At 48.3% G+C, this 21,084-nt stretch overlaps 7 protein-coding genes and 1 non-coding gene across 8 annotated transcripts; 5 read left to right on the plus strand and 3 right to left on the minus strand.

Annotated features, from left to right (window-relative positions):
- Window positions 1–514: 514 nt before the first annotated feature.
- Window positions 515–1,957, plus strand: YALI1_D14805g (uncharacterized protein; the record flags this gene model as incomplete). Its single annotated transcript, XM_068282679.1, has 1 exon — window positions 515–1,957. The coding sequence occupies one exon, from the start codon at window positions 515–517 to the stop codon at window positions 1,955–1,957; it is 1,443 nt and encodes a 480-aa protein (XP_068138780.1).
- A 709-nt stretch (window positions 1,958–2,666) lies between these two features.
- On the minus strand, window positions 2,667–3,971 carry YALI1_D14840g (uncharacterized protein; the record flags this gene model as incomplete). Its single annotated transcript, XM_502723.3, has 1 exon — window positions 2,667–3,971. One exon carries the CDS (start codon window positions 3,969–3,971, stop codon window positions 2,667–2,669), a length of 1,305 nt encoding a protein of 434 aa, XP_502723.3.
- A 339-nt stretch (window positions 3,972–4,310) lies between these two features.
- YALI1_D14866g (uncharacterized protein) lies at window positions 4,311–6,521 on the minus strand (the record flags this gene model as incomplete). The annotated part of the gene is made up of 1 exon (XM_502724.3): window positions 4,311–6,521. The coding sequence occupies one exon, from the start codon at window positions 6,519–6,521 to the stop codon at window positions 4,311–4,313; it is 2,211 nt and encodes a 736-aa protein (XP_502724.3).
- A 695-nt stretch (window positions 6,522–7,216) lies between these two features.
- On the minus strand, window positions 7,217–9,277 carry YALI1_D14893g (uncharacterized protein; the record flags this gene model as incomplete). The annotated part of the gene is made up of 1 exon (XM_502725.3): window positions 7,217–9,277. The coding sequence occupies one exon, from the start codon at window positions 9,275–9,277 to the stop codon at window positions 7,217–7,219; it is 2,061 nt and encodes a 686-aa protein (XP_502725.3).
- A 273-nt stretch (window positions 9,278–9,550) lies between these two features.
- Window positions 9,551–9,622, plus strand: YALI1_D14896r. Its single transcript has one exon. It is a non-coding gene; the product is annotated as a tRNA-Thr (tRNA).
- Window positions 9,623–10,958: 1,336 nt separating this feature from the next.
- On the plus strand, window positions 10,959–11,442 carry YALI1_D14910g (uncharacterized protein; the record flags this gene model as incomplete). Its single annotated transcript, XM_068282680.1, has 2 exons — window positions 10,959–11,119; window positions 11,178–11,442. The coding sequence occupies 2 exons, from the start codon at window positions 10,959–10,961 to the stop codon at window positions 11,440–11,442; spliced, it is 426 nt and encodes a 141-aa protein (XP_068138781.1).
- A 17-nt stretch (window positions 11,443–11,459) lies between these two features.
- On the plus strand, window positions 11,460–12,165 carry YALI1_D14915g (uncharacterized protein; the record flags this gene model as incomplete). Its single annotated transcript, XM_502726.3, has 2 exons — window positions 11,460–11,511; window positions 11,624–12,165. 2 exons carry the CDS (start codon window positions 11,460–11,462, stop codon window positions 12,163–12,165), a joined length of 594 nt encoding a protein of 197 aa, XP_502726.1.
- A 6,435-nt stretch (window positions 12,166–18,600) lies between these two features.
- On the plus strand, window positions 18,601–19,809 carry YALI1_D14986g (uncharacterized protein; the record flags this gene model as incomplete). The annotated part of the gene is made up of 1 exon (XM_502727.3): window positions 18,601–19,809. The coding sequence occupies one exon, from the start codon at window positions 18,601–18,603 to the stop codon at window positions 19,807–19,809; it is 1,209 nt and encodes a 402-aa protein (XP_502727.3).
- Window positions 19,810–21,084: the final 1,275 nt, after the last annotated feature.

Raw genomic sequence — 21,084 nt, forward strand, 5'->3', positions numbered from 1 at the left:
GGGATTGAGATTAGAGAACTGGAGACTGGAGGTGGCGTTTTCCCGATGAACGGAACAAATACGCTAAGTTATGTGCGCACCAACCATACAACACGGACTGAACCAGGTTTTTTTATGATTTTTTTACTGGAAATAGGTACGTGCCAAGTTGGACCATGACACTAAACGTGTTTAATTAGTAATATTCGTGTAAGCGTACATTCATTTCAAAGGTTATTTCTTTCACAGCAAAAGTTATAATTAAATGAATGTACATGCAGAAAAAAAAATAAAAATAGGGACACCACGTTCTGACTGGTGTGTGCTTGCTCATTCACCAGAAAAGAGATTCTAGATCAGTGGATAAAACTATCTACAGGATGGACATCTCGTCTACGACCCAGCTGATTCCTCTCATTACCGGGTATTACCCTACCGGGTATTACCTTCAACAATTATTAGGCCATCCCATTTTGGACTAGTGCACCTATTCAATAGGTAACAATTCGCTCCGCTACTTTCATCAACCGTCGAAATGGAATTCCCTCCGGAAATTGTGTACAATATATTTGCCCATGCCGAGCTCGAAACGTGTGTGGATTTGAGGGAAGTGAGTACCCTCTGGTACGCGGCATTCAACCAGCTGGATGCACGGCTCTTGAAGCAGAAAGTAAAAGAGAGGAACCCTTGGTTGAAGCCTGGAGAAGACGGAACGGAACTGAAAACATGGAGGGATTGTGTCCGGGTGTTTGTGGGACGTTTGCGGTCAGGTAAGTGGACGTCAATTGAGTGTCTCGAGGACATTAAATACCCTACGGAGCTGACAGAAGCGATTTCCTTGAATATTGACGAGGTAGAGACCACTCTTCCAAAAGATTACAAGCCTCTGATGGTCACGCGAGAGCCACAGTACAACACCATGTTGAAGCTGGATGACAATTACTACATGGACTTGCATACCCTGATGGCTCGTAGATCTCAGCCTCCTTCATGGCAACAGGACTTTGTCAGGACAGTTGAAGAGACTGACGAAGTAGGAGTATACGACTGTGATGGTGTGAGAGTTGTTGTTCCGATAGACATGGTCACGAATGAAACAAGCTGGGACGTCAACGAAGACATGGTGGTGGTGTACACCGCACAGGACGTGTGGATTTTGCCTCGAGAATACCCAGACTTTCGGCAAGGACGCGGATGGAAGCGTTCAAGAACGGGAATCACTAACCGAAGAGTTCAAAGAAATATGACCTCTGGTTATACGTTTTTGGTCGAGGATGATGATCTTTTGCGGGTTCCACAGCCAATGGTGCTTGCTGTCGATCTGGACAACCGACGAGTGCTTCACATTGCAGAGACACGAGATGACAAGTTTGATGAATCACATGTCGATACTGACGAGGTTCCCAAAACTAATTCGTTTCTATCGTCGGACGCAAGAGTTAACTCGGTTTATAATGGGCTCCTATGGATGGCAGACTGTTCTCCAGAAGGGCACACAGGGTTATTTCCCATTTTCATCGACATGAAAGATATTCCTGAGGACGATGGAAGTGGCACTACAAGAGTGAGCAAGATGTACTATTGTAAAAACCGGATCATGCTGTTCAAAAAGTACATGGACTCTGGCTTCTCTAGTACCCCACGGCAGGCTCAACGATACGTACTGTTTTTCGATAATACGGTGTATTTTGGGGGAAAGAAACAAGAATCTTCATTTATTGTGGATCTGGCTAGCTGGAATGTCTGGTTGATGAAAGAAGACTTTGAACTGAACCAAGGCTCTCTATTTGGACGAGAATTGTTTGTTGGATATTCAGAGGGAAAACTGGGAGCCTGGATGTACAGTCAGGATATGATCGATATCTACAAGACACGTTTACTGCGAATGAAGATGTTGTATCCACGCAGGGGGGAATATGACGTGAGCAGGGACAGGAGCCTGGAGGATGATTTTGAGGTACAGGACCAGTTGGAGTAGAGTAGGAGTAGGAGATGGTGTTATAATTTATTGTAATTTGTGTTTTTTATTCGAGTATGCTGTACACTACATATTATACATAGATTGAACTGTCAACGGAGTCACAATAGGAAGTAACGGGTTCACTGGTTCCCCTTCTCGTCACAATCTGACTCCTCAGACATGGACTTCTGAAGTCGGGCGTTGAAGGACAATCCAGGCTTAGCCTTGTTGTTGCTGTGTTAGTAGTTGACGTCGGCGTAACTCGAACGCACAATCTTTCCAGGTGGAGCGATGGGAAGACGCTGGTTCAAACCAGGGACAGCGGGGCAAGAGAACGTGTTGAAAAGCGGTATCGGGGATGGCGTACCTCCATAAGAGGTTGGTTTGTGATAGATAACACAACGATTCGAGATCTAATGATCACAAATCTTTTGAACCAGTTCCAGAGGGAGCATTGTGAGTGGGTGTGAAAGTGTGTTGAGTGAACGCAGGCTTGGCACATGACTGTGACCACCACGTACAAGTAACGTACGGGTATGAGTACATGTACAACATCAATAAATAAATATAATATTGGTTTGTCAGACAGTGACTGTGGAGTTACAGATATATATATATATATACACCTTGCAGTGCCTTTGACAGTACCAAAGCGACCAGTCAGTGCTTGAATTACGGTATCAACCGTAGCCGTACTTCCTACTACATTTGCTGCTTCGTTCCCGGCTCACCTTCTCGTGCTAGTAAAAGCCAACAGCCATTTTGCATTCGTCAAGACATATTTGCAAGCAGTTGTCCACGAGTCATTAGAAGCATTAATAGACAGTCTGATACTGATGCCTCCAATCTTGTCCTTTGAAATCCGATATGGCAACTTCAACGACGGATCCAGAGACTCCACATACTCTCCAATTTGCTGTAGCACTGCCAGAACAGAGACCATGGCATTATCGAGCTTCTTATGGTTGAGAATTCGTTCAAACGAATAGTCACCTGAGGAGAACAGCTCCTGGCTCGTCACCACACCATCTGTATCCGAGTACTTGTCTATTCGCGATACTCCTCCCATGGGATGCAGTTTGTATCCGGACAGCTTGAATCCCAGTTTGTGACACACTGTCGCCAGTAGAAACAGCGTCTGCCCCCAAGCTGCGTTGATTTCGGACCATTCAACCATTCGGTTCTTGAGTCGGCCGAGTCGGAGTCCGTTGATGGTGCCAAAGTATCCATCGTGTCCAATGCAGAAGGCATCGTTATATACGTTCACCTTGGACAGCTTTTCCTGTTCATCCTTGAGGTTTCTGTACTGTGTGATGAGGGAGTCCCTCTCCTGCTTGTGTTCCTCAATGTCGAGATACAGCTCGTTTTGCAGCTGCCAGAACCGGGGCTCCTGCGACTCGAGGTCCGTTTTCTCCTTTTCGAGTGCCTGGATCTCTTTCTCTAATTCATCCAGTTCCTTTTCCTGGGATTTGAGCTCAGACAATGCCGCCTCCTTCTCACCCTCCAGCTTCTCCAGCTCTCGCTGTTTTACCGCCAGATCCTCCTCCTCGCCGTCGCTGTCTCTCAGCTTGTTGAGGAAGCGAGCAAACACGTCCCTCTCCTTGGACGTCTGTTCAAATCGAGTTTTGAGACCTTCTCTAATTTGGTCGCCGCAATCCGTGCAGATGGGAAAGTCAATCGACGACGTGGAGCTGATGACGTCAAACAACGTCTCTAAAGCCGTGATACGTGTGCTGATGGAGTTGGAATCACTGGCAGTCGTCTTCACATTGTTGGGGTTGGGAGGCGTGTGACCGACCTGAGATTGCGACAGAAAGACAAACGAGTCCCCGGACATGGTGCCACGTTTAAGAGCCGTCTCCCGTGCCCGGTTGAACTTGTCCAGAGCCTGAGGATCAAGATTGGTGTTCGATTCTCCATCCGGTTTGTTCTGCTCAGCTTTAGTCTGTAGAGTCTTCATTTGGGCCTGGTTGAGATCCAGAAGCGAGTCGCCGTACGCCAACGGCAGCTTGCATCGTTGACATAGCGACATTGTCTGTGTATGAAGATGCGTTTGTGTTGTGTGTGTTGTATCTGGTGGCGGAGATATGTTGTGGTGGAGTGGCCTGCATTATCAAACCTAGCTGCTGGAGGTGCAGCTTGAGCGAGGTGGTGAGTAGCATGAGGAGAAGACGGGTTTTAGAAAATTTGAAAAAATCTGATAAATACCAATGACAATTTCTACGTAATATGGTGATTTTTACGGATTTCACTGTCGTATTTTACCTGGATCTATGGACGTCCCTATGTTGTGTTGTGAATTATTCTGCGTGCAGTATACTGTGTTGACTCATGTTCAGTGGGTCTAAAACCAATAATTAACTATGTACAATCATCTCCTTCCTCCACTATTCAACCGATTGCCTCTCTTCTTGTACTTCGCAATAACCTCCTCGAAGGTCTGGTCACCATGCTTTTGCTTGAACCACATGCAGTTCGGGTCCTGGTTATGAGCGTGTTTCTCGGCCTCCTCGGGTGTCAGCCACTTCCAAGACTTGATGTTCTTGGAGGAGCCCACCTTTGTCCAAATCAGACCCTGCGCCTTCTTATCTCCTTTCTTGGAAGTGCCCTTTTTCTGTCGAATTCGCTCATTGGCCTTGTCCATGATCTCCAAATCATCAGGAGACAGGAACTCGTCGCCGTCAGGAGCTCGAGAACGGTTTTTGAGCTTCAGCTCTTGCTGAACCTTGAACGCTTTGGCAGTTTTGGGGTCAACTCGCTTGGCTCTCATCAGTTGCTCTTGAGAAAACTGCGTGAACGCCCCCTCCTTGACTCGGTACATGTTGGACTCTGAGCCTCCCAGCTGCTCCACGTTGCCTGTAGGCTGGAAGTCGACCTTGTAGTTGAACATTGGTTGTCGGTTGCTCTTCCAGTTGGGGTCCTTGAGTCCGAAAAAGCCCTTAACAGTCATATCGTTGTTCAACATGATCTCACACAGAGGCTGTCGGAAGGCGAAAACTTGTCCAGGGAAACCCCAAATGACAGCCTTGGGCGACCCGTGCTCCTTGGAGCCGGTCCGTTTGATTCGCGCAAAGCCAGCTCCTTCGAAGGCCACCTCAACACCAACTCCGTCTTCTTTATCAAAAGAAACAGTACCAAGCTCAGCCAGCTGAGGAAGATCCTCCTTGCCCATATCCAACAGGTTGTACTGGGCTCTGCCGTGATCCTTGCCCTTTCGACACACAAAATTGGCCTTGGCAGCGTTGGTATGCTTGGCTAGACAATTTTTACCGGGAATAGAAGTCCACACGAGCAATTCGGAGTCAGGGGTGGTTTCAACTCCAAACAGACCGCTCACAAGAGCAACCTGGTTCCGTTTGATGTGGATATCAGAACCGGCAAATTTGCGGGCATTATCAGTCAGAATCATTTTGTCGGTGAGGTAAGAATTGTTGGTGGGATCAACCAGACTCCAGGGAGAGTTGGCTCGCTTGAAAGCAGGCATATCTGTGATCCTGCCCATTCCCATCTTTCTAGTGCACGGCATAAGAGTCTGTTCAGGGTGCCACGAGGTGTTCTTCCACTTTTTGAGCTCCCGTCTATTCTTGGGGAGAGCGTATCGCAATTCATTGGCGTCCTTGCTGAATTTGGCTTCGGTGAGAACATTGAAAAGAGAAGTCTTGCCAGTATTGGGATAACCGACAATGAAGGCATTCTTCTCATGCTGCAGATCGTACATGGAGAATTGGTGATGACCTCCAGACTTGTCATGTTCGGCGGAGAAGAAATGGACATTGTCAGCGGACATTTTGAAACCAAGGCTCTGCATTTGAGCAGCGGCCCACAATTGCACGTTGACTGAATTGATCTGCGGCACGTAGATGACGCCCTCAGCCTTGGTGAGGATGAGTTTCAAATTCCGTCGTTTTCTCAAAAAGATGGGAACATTGGCAGGGAAGTCGTGAATGGAACAAGTCAGAAACACCGTAGCAGTGTCAGCCTCAGCCGAAATCATGTCCAAAATCTCCTGGTTGTATTTTCGAATATCCTCTTTCAACTCGTAGGCCTCTCTAACTTGGTTGACAAACGGAACACGCTCATCAATGTTGTTTCGTTGCAGCTCGTGACATCGCAAACACACTCTAGGGCCTTCTCCTTTCAGTTTGACCTTTTGGGTGTAATATTTCTTCGCCTCAAAAACGTCAAAGGGCTCGTCATTGCTTACTAGATTCTGCTCGCGGGCCAGAAACTCCAGGTTCTCAGCACTCATGTTATCGATTAGGGAGTTGAACCGATCTGTTTCCTGTTTGATGTTGACTTTCTTGGGCTCTACGAAAAATCCAGGCTGATCTCGATCCTCGGTGTGGAAAGGAGTGTTACACGAAGCACATTCCGTCTGTTCTTCAACCGAGGAGCTTGTAGAAAGGTGTCGAGACGGAGCAGTCGTAGTAGTGCACGAACTGGTGATCAGTGTCGGTGCTCTCAAAGAAGTGACTGTAGTGGTTTTCGAGACTGTATGTAAGTGTTTACACAACAGCGGGGCGGTGTTTACTCGAAAAGTGCCCACTCTGGGCCGTAATAGCGTCTTTCGAGCAAGTCTCATATTGTGAATAGGTCGGTGGAAAATATCCTGCCAGAAAAGTTAGAGGTTCAATATTTCATGCATATCAGATGCAGATGCAGTCTACTGTGGCGAATGCTGCCGCTGGACAATATCAGTCAGTCAGAGGTGATTTGGAAAGCTAAAGACCGAGGAAAAAATGTGTGTCACATCCTGTATCTAAGCGATATTTATTCTTTTAATTTCATTTCCAACACAGTTTGCAAATGACACATGAGTTTTTTTTTTTTTTTTTTTTTTTTTTTTTTTTTTTTTTTCTTCATGAGAGGTTCGAACCTGGGGAGCTCGACTCTCTAAGTATTTACTTGAATTTGTTTGTTGGAAAATGGTTGATTCTACTGTAGAAGCCCAGACTAAGAGAAGAGACGATTCAAGCACAGGAGATCTACTAGGATTCCATAGAAAACAGGTGTACTGAAAAATCTTTGTTGTTCATCCTGTAGCTAGCTCTGTCTGCTGATGAACAGCCATCTGACTACAGGTATTGTCTTTAGCTCCTTGATAATTGCACTTGTAGTATGGATGTGATGAACACAGTATTGTACACCTACTAATGCCAAATTTTCTCGTGGTTATCCCATGGCATCTTGGCTAGCAGTGTACATACATAACACACTTTGGATCTACTTCGCGTATTCTTGATTTCATTCATATTGCATTGTCTATAGTCTACTAGGTTACTCCATCTCCTCGTCCTCATCCTCCTCCTCGCTCTCACTGAGCTGTTCGGGCTCGTCCTTGAAGTCGGCCAGCTCGACCTGGTCGGACTCGTTTCCGTCGTTAGCGTCCTGTTCTTGCGATTCTCGAAGAATGGCAAGCTTCTCGGCTCGCACCTGTCGCTGCACCACCACATAGGAACCCAGAGGGGTCTTCTGCCAGTCCAGGTCCTTGAGGAAGTTGTTGACCTGGTCTCGGTTGGTGGGGCCAAAGTCAATGTTGGCTCGCTTCTGCTCAATAAACTTGGCGTTGGCGTCGATCTTATCCAGCAGAGTCAGCAGCTGGCGGTTGAACTTGGAGATGTTGGACCGTTTGGTAAACCGCTTGAGAGTGATTACAGCTGGAATGGCAAGCTCGGGGAAGGCCACTGACTTGCAGTAAAGCACAAAGAACTCGGACACCAGCTCCACAATCTGGTCGCACACACCCTCCTGGTAGACTCGAGAGCCCAGATAGCCCTTGTTGGCTCGGATGGCGTAGTCAAAGTCCAGGGGCTTGAGAGCCGAAGACTTGGGGGGCTTGGTCATGACCGACGAGTTAAGCAGCTCTGTGAGAAGAGGCAGCAAAGGGATGTAAACTCCAGTTCGCTGGGAGATTCGGAGCAGAGATCTGATCAGGTAGAATCGCAGAGGGAAGAACTGGACCGAGGGGATTAATCGGATCGTTCCAAGAGTGACCTGGACCAGAGGGTATAGCAGAGGTCGAAGAGGGGACTGAGAGCCCTTAGTGGCCTCGTTCTCGGCGTCACAGGTATCGGCAACCACTCGGGACCAGTAGTCCAGAGAATGCACAAACTGCCAGTTGTAGACGGCCTTGTAGGCGTGTTTGGAGGCAGTCTTATTGGTCAGAGAGCCTCGCAGGTGGATGGCCAGCTGTCGGATGGCGTCAAAGGCAATAGGATAAGCCTGCTGCTCGTTGACAGCGTACAACATGGCGGCGGTATTCTTCATGAAGTTGATGGTGCCCATGGTGTGGAACGAGGTGTTTTTGCACGAGTTGACAAACTGTCCGTAGGCGGCCTTCAGAATGGCCTCATAGGTACCGGAGTGCTCCTTGGACTCAGTAATTAGCAGAGCAAAGGCAGCCTCTCGGGCAGAAATGGCAGAGCTGGTACCCCAGATGTAGCACACGGAGGCGATGAGGTTCTTAGTGAGCTTTCGATGACTCAGCATGTAGGGCATGACCTTTTTGAGTGCAGCAATGGACCGGATAGTCTCCTCGGCTCCAGTGGTGGTGCTCAAAGACTGCTGCAGGACATCTCCATACGACTTGATGATAGCTGTGGCAGACTTGTTGTTGGTGGCGGATTCCTCGTCGACAACGCTGGTACCCTTCTTGGACTGCTTGAGAGGCAGCTGCTTGGTCAGAACCACAGGCACCCACCTGTTGACCACATCAAATAGCTTGGTGACCACCTTGATGTCGTTGATAACGTATTTGAAGTTGGCAGTAGCATTCTCATCCTCCTGAGAAGCTAGAGCAGCCTTAGCAGCCCGCAGAGCGTTTCTAGCAGCGTCGGTAGATTGAGTCTTCTCCATGGCAGATGCCCACTTCTTGACCATGGCCAGTGTCACCTCCTCCTTGTCCTCCTCCTCGGCGTTGGCGTCCTCCTCCACGTTCTCCTCGTCGTTTAGGTATTTGAGAAACTCGGGGTCGTCCATCTCGGGGGCCTCGTCCTCGTCAGAGAAGGCCTCTCCTTCAGAGTCGTCGTCAGCTTCAATCTGATCCTGCTCGTCCTCGTCTTCCTCGTCTTCAAGTTCCTCCTCGTCCTCGTCCTCCTCAGCGGCCTTGCCCTTCTTTTCGGGAACCTCAAATCCACCCTTCATAAAGTCGCCCACAGACATGTCTTCGAAAAACGAAGGAGCAGCCTTCTCGACCTTGTCTTCGGCAGAGACGCTAGCTCCAGGACGTCGACCCTTGACGGCCTTGGCCTTGGCAGCCTGGTCCACACGTCGCTTATCTATGGTTTTCTTCAGATGCTTGTTTTGGAACTTTTTCGTCGCCTTTGATGCCTTACCCATAGTGATTGTCTTGTAGTGAGATGTGCTTATGCTCAATTTGAAATTTCATCTCGAATTTTTTTAGAGTTGATGCGGGCAGAAAGTTTAATCGAAATGTTGATGAAGACAACTTAGACACGTGATATGGAATCTTATACACGTTAAAACAGCTGTTGACATATATATGTGTTTATAAGACCCATCAGGAATCACATTTACGTCTTATTTTCTACTCATAACCTGTAACTCCACGTCCGGGGGGTGCAGGCTACAGATTTCGAAACGCTAAAAACCGCCTTCGTGGCCAAGTGGTAAGGCGCAGCACTAGTAATGCTGAGATCATCAGTTCAAATCTGGTCGAAGGCAAATATATTTTTTTTGGCTTCCCTTTTCACGAAGACACCAGTACCGGCGGTATGGACTGCGCCCACGCGACTTTTGCTGTATGTGGGTCAGGATTTTTCTAGCGTGGGTTGGTTTGGGAGTGTGAACTTTAGTTGAGGTTTTAACTAAATTTAACAACATGGGGGTGTTGGTATTAGTTTGTTGTAGGGGTAAAAACAGCTTGATTTCCTTTTATTTTTTTGTTCAATATATTTCTACAACTGTCAGAGACATGTAAATATACGTCTAATTACCATGGACTGCTTGCATCCGTTAGACAACCCCAACAGGCAGTTCTCTTAACTAAACTTCCAACAAAGTCAACTACTGTACTTGTACTAGACCACAACCTGTAGCACACCTACTCAAGAGTAACATAATATATTGGGGTTGCTAGTTTTTTTGAAGAAACCTATCAAACCATACCATGTGAGAGGATTCCCAGAAATCATTCAAACCACTCTCGTCCCCCGTAACCGTCCTGTACTTGTTATCGCCTCGTTGCTCCATCCATTTTACATCCAATAACCACCACGGTGCTTCCTAAACCTAGAAGTCCACCAAGGTGTGTAGTGTTATCCCAATATATAATCTGTCATCAGCAAACGACATGGTATACGATACACGGTGGACACCACGATACGGAGGCACACACAGACACGGACACAGACACAGATACAGACACGGGCATAGACGCAGACACAAACCGACGAGACACAGAGACACAAATACAGATAGTATGGACAACACGGACAAACGACATGGTGGTGGAGTACGGTCATTGCACAACACACCCAGTTACCAACACTCAGACACAGAAGACACGATGAAGACAATTCCCCAATGATGAGCGAATCATCTTTTGCTACGTCACCGGTGCTGTAATTTCCGACTATCTCGTTCTATCTCATCTTTCGACAACTCGGCGATACTCATCAAGATAATGCCAATGCTATCTATCCACTATCAGAGCTTCGGATAAAAGTCGCAAATAAGAGAATAACCCAGTTTCATCCCACAGTGCTCACCTCCCCTCCCTCCCTCACCCCACTTTGATACCAGGGGAATATAGTGATATCCTCATCTCTTTCAACGATTACTACAGTTCAAGTATGTACCAACGCGATACCAATATGCCGACATCGAAGCGCTCCTGATTGATCCCACACCGTCCACAATATCCCAGAGTACCAGCAAGTACCTCGGCTGTCCCTTGACCAACGACTAGACAAATGAACAATCCCTACCCCCAAGAACAGCTCGATAACCACACTACGATATTTTCCATCGATACCCAGACGTTTCTACAACTACCCAGATGGGGCATTGGACGTTCGTCTACAGGATTACCCACATCCACCCACCATACATGCTGTCGATGCGCTTAGTAAGTTTGATGTCTCTTGCATCACAAGATCATGTCATCAGCCGCACAGCCTGTACCTCCTCACTGATCTTCAGCTCTTCGATTAGGCTTCTGTAAATGCAGCTAAAAAGTCCCGAACCCAATTTTTCCTGATTCTTGTTAATGCCCCAGTGAATCCTGCAGGCTTAGATTGGATATTCATGAGCATGGTGAGAAAAACGTGTCTAAGTGGCGCTTTTCTTTGCGTCCTCAGGGGTCTTCACTCAAAGCATCTAACCACTCACACCACTCTTGTCCTCTTTCTGCAGCTCTCGCAGCCTCCTACACCCCGCAAGCCCATTTAGCCTTCACTTACCCTACAGTGCAGTGTGAGGCCCAAGGTTTGAAATTTTTTAGAGAAGCGAGTCTTGATTTCTTGACGACGTTTGTTGTGTGAAGACGAAGAAGAAGAAAATGGAAGGACAGGCCCAGCAATTCCGAGGATACTCTCGAACATGCTTCAACTGTGAGTGTTTTGATTTTGTGGTGACAATGAGCAGACCCACGTCATGTTGTCGGGTGATATCACCTGGAGATTATGTCACATGTGTTTTTTTTCAACTTTACTAACCATCCAGGCGGTGAATTCGGTCACCAGGTGCGAGCTTGCCCCCGTGTGGGCAACCCCGTTTGCTACAACTGTGGCAACGACGGCCACATGTCCCGAGACTGCACTGAGGAGCCCAAGGAGAAGGCTTGCTTCAAGTGCAACCAGCCCGGTCACATCCTCAAGGAGTGCCCCCAGAACGATGCCATTGTCCACGACGGTGCTGCCCCCGTTGCCCCCAACGGTGAGGCCCCCATTGGTGGCGAGTTTGGCGCTCCTCGAGGCCCCTCCGGTGTCTGCTACAAGTGTGGCAAGCCTGGCCACTTTGCCCGAGCTTGCCGAAGCGTCCCCGCCGGCGGTGCTCCTCCCAAATTTGGCCGAACCCAGTCTTGCTATTCTTGTGGCGGCCAGGGTCACCTGTCCAAGGACTGCACCGTTGGCCAGAAGTGCTACAACTGTGGCTCCATGGGCCATGTTTCCAAGGAGTGCGGCGAGGCCCAGAGCCGAGTGTGCTACAACTGCAAGAAGCCCGGCCACATTGCCATCAAGTGCGATGAGGTCCGAGCTGCTTAAGCAGAGTTATGTATTATAGATATGACTGATTGAAGTGTAATAGAGTAGGGGGTGTAGTCATCACCATCACGAGCGATAGCTGGTGGTGCGAGTGATGCGAGTGAGTGTCAGTGAGAAGCGTAGAATACTTGAAACCATGTACAACGATCCAAACCAGGCAACAATAATGAGATACAGAGACATGCGATTTGAAACCACGGGAAGCGTTCGAAGCCCGAGAGAACGGATTGGCCGAGGATCAAACAGATCAGAGATGCACGAGGTACGAATAGCCCTGATTTCTGTGTTACTAGTTGAGCACCACCTGGATGTGTGCGATGGGATGGGTTTCCCCTATTGCACATGGTGGTACTTGTATGTCCAGTTGGTACCGTTCGTGAGAAAGATGGGTCATGGTACACTACTTGTAGTCATAAATGGTTGGAACACATTCAAGCCAGTCTTTTGCTGATCAGGGATCAAGTCCTGGGGTGTCTGAGAAATTCTAAAGGCTTGAGCTCATGTTGTAGTATGATACAAGTACAGCAGCAACGAGGTATCGAACAGGGTATGATCTAAAACAAGTGACTAGACTGAAGTGAAGGCAGGGTTTACGTTTCAAAAGACGAATCTGAAGAACGAGTCCCTTGGCCTTCCTTTGCCAATACTGTAATGATATGTCGTTTGGAGTGAATAATATATAAGGATCTTCCAGCATGTGAGTTCTCAAAATTGGGGTTGGCTTGTAGAACGATCTACTTCTGCAACAGTGCTCCCGATACTAACATCTTGAACATACTCGGATACAACGAGAAGCAGATCTGGTATCACTCTCTATTAGCAGGGCTACTCCTATCATGCAGGCCATAAATCCCACACTACCTTCCACATACACTCATTTTCTTCTGGTTGTACAAGTATCGCTTTCACCAAGTGGTCCATCATTGCACTTCCTGGCACGGCTAATACACTACATACAGTAGTCGTCTCTAGTGTACAACTATGGTAGCGCCGTTTTTACCCCTGCAGAGGGAATATTCCGTGGAGGAGGATGCTACCCTGCTAAGAGGGTTGCTGTCATTGCGAGTTCCGGGGCCAAGTATTATGTCACATGTCCTGGTTGTTATTAGTGTCCTTTTCAACGTCCGTTTATGTAACAATCCAAGAGATATGGAAGCTACAAGTACATACAGTAGAATATACCACCTAACAGTTGATGATACATACACGATATTAGAAGTCTTCTAACTGTTGTATCGTTTGAGCTTCATAAAAGTGCTACAGGTAGTGGTTGGTAACGCCAGGTAATCTTCGTACTGTACTCGTACTCGTACTTGTACGGTAGCCTCGCCATTGTAAGGCTCTTGAGACATGTTTACCACGCGATAAACTTGCGCTAAAGCCCTACTTGTAGACGCGTTTGAGTAAAGGATATACGTCTCTGGAACGCGTCCACAAGAAGCCAATTGACCGACATTTCTTGTTCAAGTAGGCTTCGATGGACCAACAGGGCCGGAGCCCCAGCCACACTCCGCCGACCGTGGAGCTGTACAGATTGGCATTCTCAGCCCTGGTCTGTCCTTTACAATACCCAAATAGGCAGCCGCCTTGTAAACTCTACCCGATTTGTGGGCCAAAACAACCCAAACAGGAGAGATGAATGTGCATCGATTGTGATTGTGTAGAAAAAGCACATGTTTGTGAAGTTTAGTTGCTCAAGTGAGGAATTCACTATACACCGTGACGGTCTCGGTCATTGCTCAGTGGACAGTGTTTGCTTTTTCCATTATAGCAATACAAACAAGTACCCCTTGTTTTCTGGGTGCGTGCATCGTATCGTATGGTAGCATACCGTAGTAATTGTACCACCAAAACGGATATTCAGGCCAGGTGACGGCAAACAAACCTAGCCACAGTTCTTTGTGCGGTGCCTGCTCCGGTCTAGAGGTTTTGGCACTGTCTTAGTTTCACGCCATGTCTCTGCTATATCCTAGGAATGTGTTTGTTGGGGATGCGCTATGCTTGCTTATCTATATCTGGCGACATGAGCAAGCATGAGAAGTGTGCCAGGGGAAACTTTATCGGAGCGACAGAGGCATAGATGTCCAGAGAAGGGGTGTGAACTGGTGGGCAGGTGGTCAATGAGTTGTCGTACTTGGGCCAGCCAGCGCTCTTTGTCGATTTACGGCGTGTTTCTCAACAATATGAACATACTACGAGCACTTCCGACAGGGGCAACGGCGGGACTAGTACGGGTACCGGAACAGGTTGCAAAGTTGCCGTGCAAACAAGGCTCAAACTTTGGACTAAAGGAAATGACACAATATACTGTACTTGTACATTACAATACACAATCTACACGAACAAACACCCCTTGAGACATGGGACGCGACTTTATGTGTTAAACTTAGCAAGCAATTTTCCGATTGTGCAAGATACTGTAGCTCCTGGGCCATCTACGCGAGGTGGATAGACATAGGGTTCATTTCACGGTGGCGTGTAATTGAGGCCGCGTTGGTAGTCACGAGGGCTTTTGTTGGTGTCCATAGCGTCAATTGCGACAACTGGGGTAGCAAGGTCGTCGCACGGAGCTCATTGAGAGCCATTGGGTGCGATTGGAAGATAATGCACTTGGTTGAGTGTGATTGCGTTTGATTGAGCGCCATTGAGCGCCATTGAAGGTCATTGAAGGTCATTGAAAGCCATTGCGTACGAATGAGAGCAATTACTCCACTTAATTCCCTTAGTTGGTTGTTACTTGAATGACTAATTGACATTGTTCAAAACTCAACTACGGGCTTGGAGTTTAGCTTGAGCCACCCCCACCGTCCATATTGCGCCCTAGCCTCAGCAATATGGCCCAATTTGGGCAGACGGGCTCGAGTGAGACCATTGATTGTCGCAGACTAAAATTGCACCATTGGATGCTACTGAAACTGGACTTGCTAAAAATACCCGTGGCCAAGCGACGATACTTTACGATTCAGTAATTGCATCGAATCGTCTGACTGACGTCATTCCATGCGGAATCGAGCCCTGCAGATCCACCCTGTGGCAAACCCGTCATCATGTGGGGCAACATCATGTGAGAGTAGCCACATGAGCGCCTGTAGTAAGAGCATAGTACAGTTCAGTGAGCCGCACACAGTTCCCCACAAACATGACAGTATGTTTGGAGACGGAGCTCGGCCTCATCCAGGCTTATTCATTTTAGCTGCCGCACTTTTTGCAGCCCCACAACCCATGCTTAATCCATGTGGCCCGTCTTCGTCTATCCCCACATGCCCCTGTTTGAGCAGGGAGTCTGGAGTTTAATAGAGAGCCGACGGAGTGCGGGATAAATCGTGTAAAATCGACGAAAGGCCGGGCGGCAACTTCCAAGCAGTCATTCAAGAGCTGGACTCTCACTCTGCTTTTTCTTCCCCCATACACCCGAATTGCCCTAGTACAACCCGCACTCCAACCCCTATCTTATCTCTGGTGCGCACCACTTTGCTGTTTATTAAGCTTCAGGGGCGACCAGTAAGGGCTCAAGTAAATGTGTGACTAATTTCCCAATCAAGTGGAGCGGGAAATGCCGGCTCGGAATGTGACGCATCCAGTCGTGTGGCAGCAGCCCCGGTAAACTGGTAAACTGCTGGCGTCGGCTCCAATTGCGCGCCATTGGGGTTGTATCAGTCACCGAAAATCTCCCTGTTCTCGGTTGCGTCACATCTCAGCACATCACCCCACCCACTTGTCCTGCTCCGAAATTACCCCTCAGAGCCGTTGGGGAGCCTAACGAGGTCTAATGACTTGGGTGTGTAATAAAGAGATATTAAAGGGCCGTAAATCGAAAAGGCGCAATAATGCAGAAAAAAAAATTGGGGGGGAACTCAAGGAGATAATACACATTAGAAAAACGGAAAAAAACCCGGAATTTCCCGCAGAAAATCAATTCACAATAACAGCTACCTCCAAGCACCCACCCCGACACTCTTCCCTCACACCCCAACTCATTTGTCAGCTCGCTAAACACACCTACACTCAGCTTTACTAATTATACTACGACTTTGCGTTTCCTCCCAACACAAACAATCCTATTGTATAAGGTGCACACTACACCTTACCATGTGACTCTATGGGTCACGAGACGCACCCCGATGCCCCTCAACGCGCAGCTGAGCATGGCATCAGTGGATACGCCCCGAACGGGGTATTTTTTGGAGACAGCCAAACACACGTAATAATTCGCAAGTCAGGGCGCCGGTATGTCGCTGTCACAACGTTTGTACTCACGGAGCGGAACAATCACACGTGTTCGAAAGCAGGTGAAAATTTTTACACATTCCGGACCCCCGTTTGTCTTTTGTTTTTTTTTGTCTTTTTTTTTTTCTTGTTCAAATCAGATACCTTCCTTTCCTCTTTTGTGGGCCTGTTTTACTTTAGGCCGGCATCTCGTTTCGAGCTACCCACCGAAGCTTATCAGGGGACGTACAAAGTAGTGAGATGTGGTGTGTTGGACTACTATATGTCCAAGTAGTGGACATTGGAAGCTGGTTTTTGAGGCGCGAATTCGGTCAAGGACGCTTGCAGAGCCGCTATAAACGGCTGGGTCGCAGTTCCGTCCGCGTCGTATATCGAAAGGCCACGTTACAAAGGGGTAAGTGCGACCCTACAGACTCGGTTGTGTTTTTGATAGAAGGCCAAACAAAGACGCAGAATGCCAAAAGGGTTCTGCCATAAAAGTGCTTGCACTTCAGACAGACTTGCAAACGGGAATTTATGGTCCCAGACCGGCGGGTCTTGTGCTGGGAACCTCTTCTGGGCGCCCGAGATTTTGAAAAATGGGGCAAAAACTCCGACAAAATGCCCCGGTATGCGGACCACGTCCCGCGGCCAAGGCTGATGTTTTCCCCCGGCGCCGTTTCGTCATTTTCTCGTCCTTCAGGCCGTTCGCCTCGGCAAGCATAAGCCGAAAAAGGCTTTCTTTTGTGTGGCGACGTGAAAATTTTTTAAGCTCGCACTGCTACTTATCGGGAACTCTAATGGAAAAATCTAGGGTGAAAATCTCACAAAGTGGAAACCCCCATACTACACACGCAATTATGGGGATCCGGCCTAGGTGAGGTCTGGGCTCAAGTAATTGCTCTTAGAGTGTTCTTTTGGTAGTAGTTTTGTTTTTAATTGAGAAAACTCGAAAAACCAGCCTCAAACCCGCGTGTTTCCTCCCCCCCCCAGATAGACCCATTCCGAGTTTTCACCGCCACACTGCTGGACCTCCTAAGATAACCTTCTCAGTTTGGGAGGGTGCTAATCAGCATGGATTCGGCCTATCTGAGCCATACCAGGCGGGAAATACGCTTCAGAGTTGGCCTTTGTATTTTCCATGTCTCTGTCTCTAGTCCCACCGACCGAGAGAAAGAAAGACGAGAGAGAAGGACAAAAGTGCAAAAGTGCAAAAATAACCCCAAAGGCAAAAATAAAAAAAGAGCGTTGTGCAAATGCCGTCCGTTGCACTCACAAGACCCCCTTCCCCCCACCCCCTCCCCCAAACCAGCCGCAAGACGAACGGGTCAGTCATCCAGAGGGGACCCTTTGTGTGGCAAAAGATGACGTATCTTCGGTTCATGTGAGCGCATAAAATAGTGGTCAGCTCACTTGACCAGTTAGACGAGAACCAGTACAACTGCAAGTCTATGTGTAAGCGAGCCCAGTTTGAACAGACCTCCCTCCCTCCCCCAGGTCTGTCGTACCATGTACAAGTACGCTGGACTGACTCTGAGATGAAGAATTTTCGCGGTTGTTTTTGTGATTTCCCGCTGAACTTTTCGTTTTGCTTCCTTTCAACAGAAAAGATTTTCCGCAGTTAGAATTTCCCGCTGCTTGGTTAGTGATGTTAGTAAAAACAGAGCGCTGTTTGGATAACGTAGACTGCAAGCACATGCAGCATGATTAGCAGAAGGGCTAGAGGAGGTGTAGGGCCCAAAAAAGTGGCAAAAGTGGCGGCAAACAAATAGCAATTAATTGGCGAAAAATTAATTGTCAGGGATTGAGGCCCCACGAGCCCCATTGCTTCCCGATTGAAGGGACTATCACCCTCCCACCAGTGTTGTTACTCATCGGACCCAAATAGTTTGACTTTCCAATTAGGTTTTGCAATTGGGTTTGAGAATATAACGTTCCTATCGATAGAAAAGCCTAAAAAAATCGATAGGATTTTCTTTGTCCCCTTCCATTACACTCTTTTTTCTAGTGACATATAAAAGGTCATGGGGGTCAGCACGTCAAAGTATCCAGATATCCATTTACTAACAAACCACAAACACCCCCAGCTGCTTCAACAGACAGCCTACATAGCAGCTTTTCAGCAACCCACAAACACATTACACGAGATACTAGTCCTGTTACACCAGGCACACTCCTTACCACTAACTTACACAAAACACAAACACAATACACACACACAACACATTTATGTCTACAATGATGCGACTCACTGAAGATAGTGTTCTGCTGTCGCCTCCCCAGTCTCCTTACTCGCGGGAAGTCCAGCTGGCCGAAAAGCCCACCTCTTGTCCCCGAGACACAAACAGCACAAACAACAGCGACGCTCTGGCCAACGCTCTTGCTGTGACTCTCAACTCGCCCGTGCTCAGCCAGAATGCTCTTTCCAGCATTCGGGACTCTGCCGAGTGGTCTGAGCGGGTGTTTGCCACCCCTCCTCCTTCCTCTGAGAAGCGAGCCGGAGAGGACTCCCAGCTTCGAGATGTCAAGCGACCCAAGCTCATGCGAGAGCCCTCTCTGCAGCAGGTGCCTCGAACGGTCCCCACCTCGGCCCCCATCACTCTGTCCGGAAACGCCGTGACCTTCAGCTCCAGCATCTTCACCACCATTGCCAAGGACCCTGCTGGGTTCCGGCGACGAGAAGACGCGTTCCTGGACTTTTACCAGCGAGCCCCTTCATCTTCTCTGCGTTCGTACAACAACGCTACCTCTGCTGCCGCAGCTCTGCTTAAGAAGCGGGCCGCCACTACCGCTGCCGCCTCTTCCCGAGCTTCGGGCCGTCGATCTGATGACGGAGGATACTCCAGCACCGGCTCTGTGACTCGAAGCATGACCTCTCGAGCTGCCACCTCCTCCACCACTCGACCCCAGCGGGTTCTCCCCCAGCGAGTCCGAGAGGTGGCCAACGGAAGCTCTTACAAGGCTCGATCTTCTTCGCCTGCTCCTGCCTCCTCTCCTCGAGCTACTCCTTCCCCCAAGAAGCGAGTCGTGGCTCCTCCTTCCTCCTCCCCTGCAGTTCCCTCGCGTGTCCATGACACCGACTACGCTGACCTGCCTGACTACTGTCCCTCCACTGATAGCCTTCCTACCAGTGGACGACCTCTCAAGGCAGAGTGGAAGGGAGCCCCCATGGATCTGTCTGACGATCCTATGCTCGACAAGCTGCATCCTGCCGAGGTCTACCTGGCTAGCTGTCTGCGACTTTCGTGCGACACCTACCTGGACTCCAAGCGACGGCTTTTTGCTGAGAAGGTCCACCGACTCAAGTTTGGCCTGCCCTTCCGACGAACCGATTCGCAGAAGGCTTGCCGAATTGACGTCAACAAGGCCTCGCGACTTTTCTCTGCCTACGAGAAGGTTGGCTGGCTGGACGATGAGCTGTTTAAGAAGTTTTTGTAAGTCCTGAGGAGCTACAGGGCTGACACTAACGATTGCATTGAACATTTTTGATATTTATTTGGGACATTTTGGGTAATTACGGTTTTTTACATTATTTGGTTTCGGTTTTTTATGAGGGATACCAGGGCATTGGATCCTCTCACGGTTTTTATTTGGGTTATTATTAACGGTTTAAGTGTATTATTACTAGAGTAACATATTATTAGAGAGTTATCTGAGCGCGAGTGTAGATGAGGAACAGCAGCTGATTAGGCACTAGTCGCCTTAGATTATGCAGTTTGAGAGATTGATGGAGAGCGTCTTGAAGGTGGCAGTTTGCATCGCGCCTTCTCCTAGGCTTAAGAAGGTGCCTTTTCCTACAGTAGATACGCGGCGTACGAGGTGTACGGCTGAGCTGTTTGCCGAAATTATGCGAGCAGTTTGTTTGTGTATGCACATTGGGTCGTGGACGATGTGCGATGTGTCTGATACCAGTTGTTTTGAGGAGATTTGATTTCTCATCAGCCATTGTATAAGTCCTGTGTCAGGTTGTTGTTGTTTTCGGTTTTTTTTTTTTTTTTGTTTGTTTTTTTTGATTAATTACAACATCGCGTTGTTTATTTGTCTGAGGTGTTGATATGACCGTCAGACTCAAGACACTCGATCTACTGTAATCAAACTCAGGGCATCTCTAATCAGGCTAATTTGAGTAAGACCACCCAGCCCAACTTAGAAGGTGGGTAGCGCGGGTCTAAGAGGGCAAGACAGGAGCGGAGTTAGGCAGAGTTTCAGCAGGCGCTTATATATACAAGAAGGAACAACTTGGAGCCACTCCATTTGGAGGCTCCTGTAGCACAGGGGTTGAATTTGCCATGCTGGGACCGGTTGAGGCTCTTTTTTGGCGTCTGTTTTTTCTTGGATCAAACAAGCTTAGATTTCGTAAGACAGAGGTAAGACCCCCCACTCCCGAGCCTTTTTGGCAGAAGAAATATGCTACAGCAATCGGTCCTATTTGAGGGCGAGTGTACTTTGAGCGATTGCTGTTTATTCTCTTGTTGAGCTAGGGCTGAATACGGAAGGAGGCGAAGTCGCTTGTTTTTCCCTTTTCCAACTGTGGCGCATAGACCACGGACAAGGCTGCATGGTGGTGGGCTATCACATAAGATCCAGTACATCCGAGTACGAGTACGAGTACGAGCACATCCAAGTAGCATGACATGATTAGACTGAGCGAATAAGACCATCTAGGATCTTTGGCAGGGGGTGACCTGGACCTATGAGATGTGAGCTATTTAC

Source organism: Yarrowia lipolytica, chromosome 1D, assembly GCF_001761485.1.
Source record: "Yarrowia lipolytica chromosome 1D, complete sequence".
In the NCBI taxonomy this organism is placed as follows: domain Eukaryota; kingdom Fungi; phylum Ascomycota; class Dipodascomycetes; order Dipodascales; genus Yarrowia; species Yarrowia lipolytica.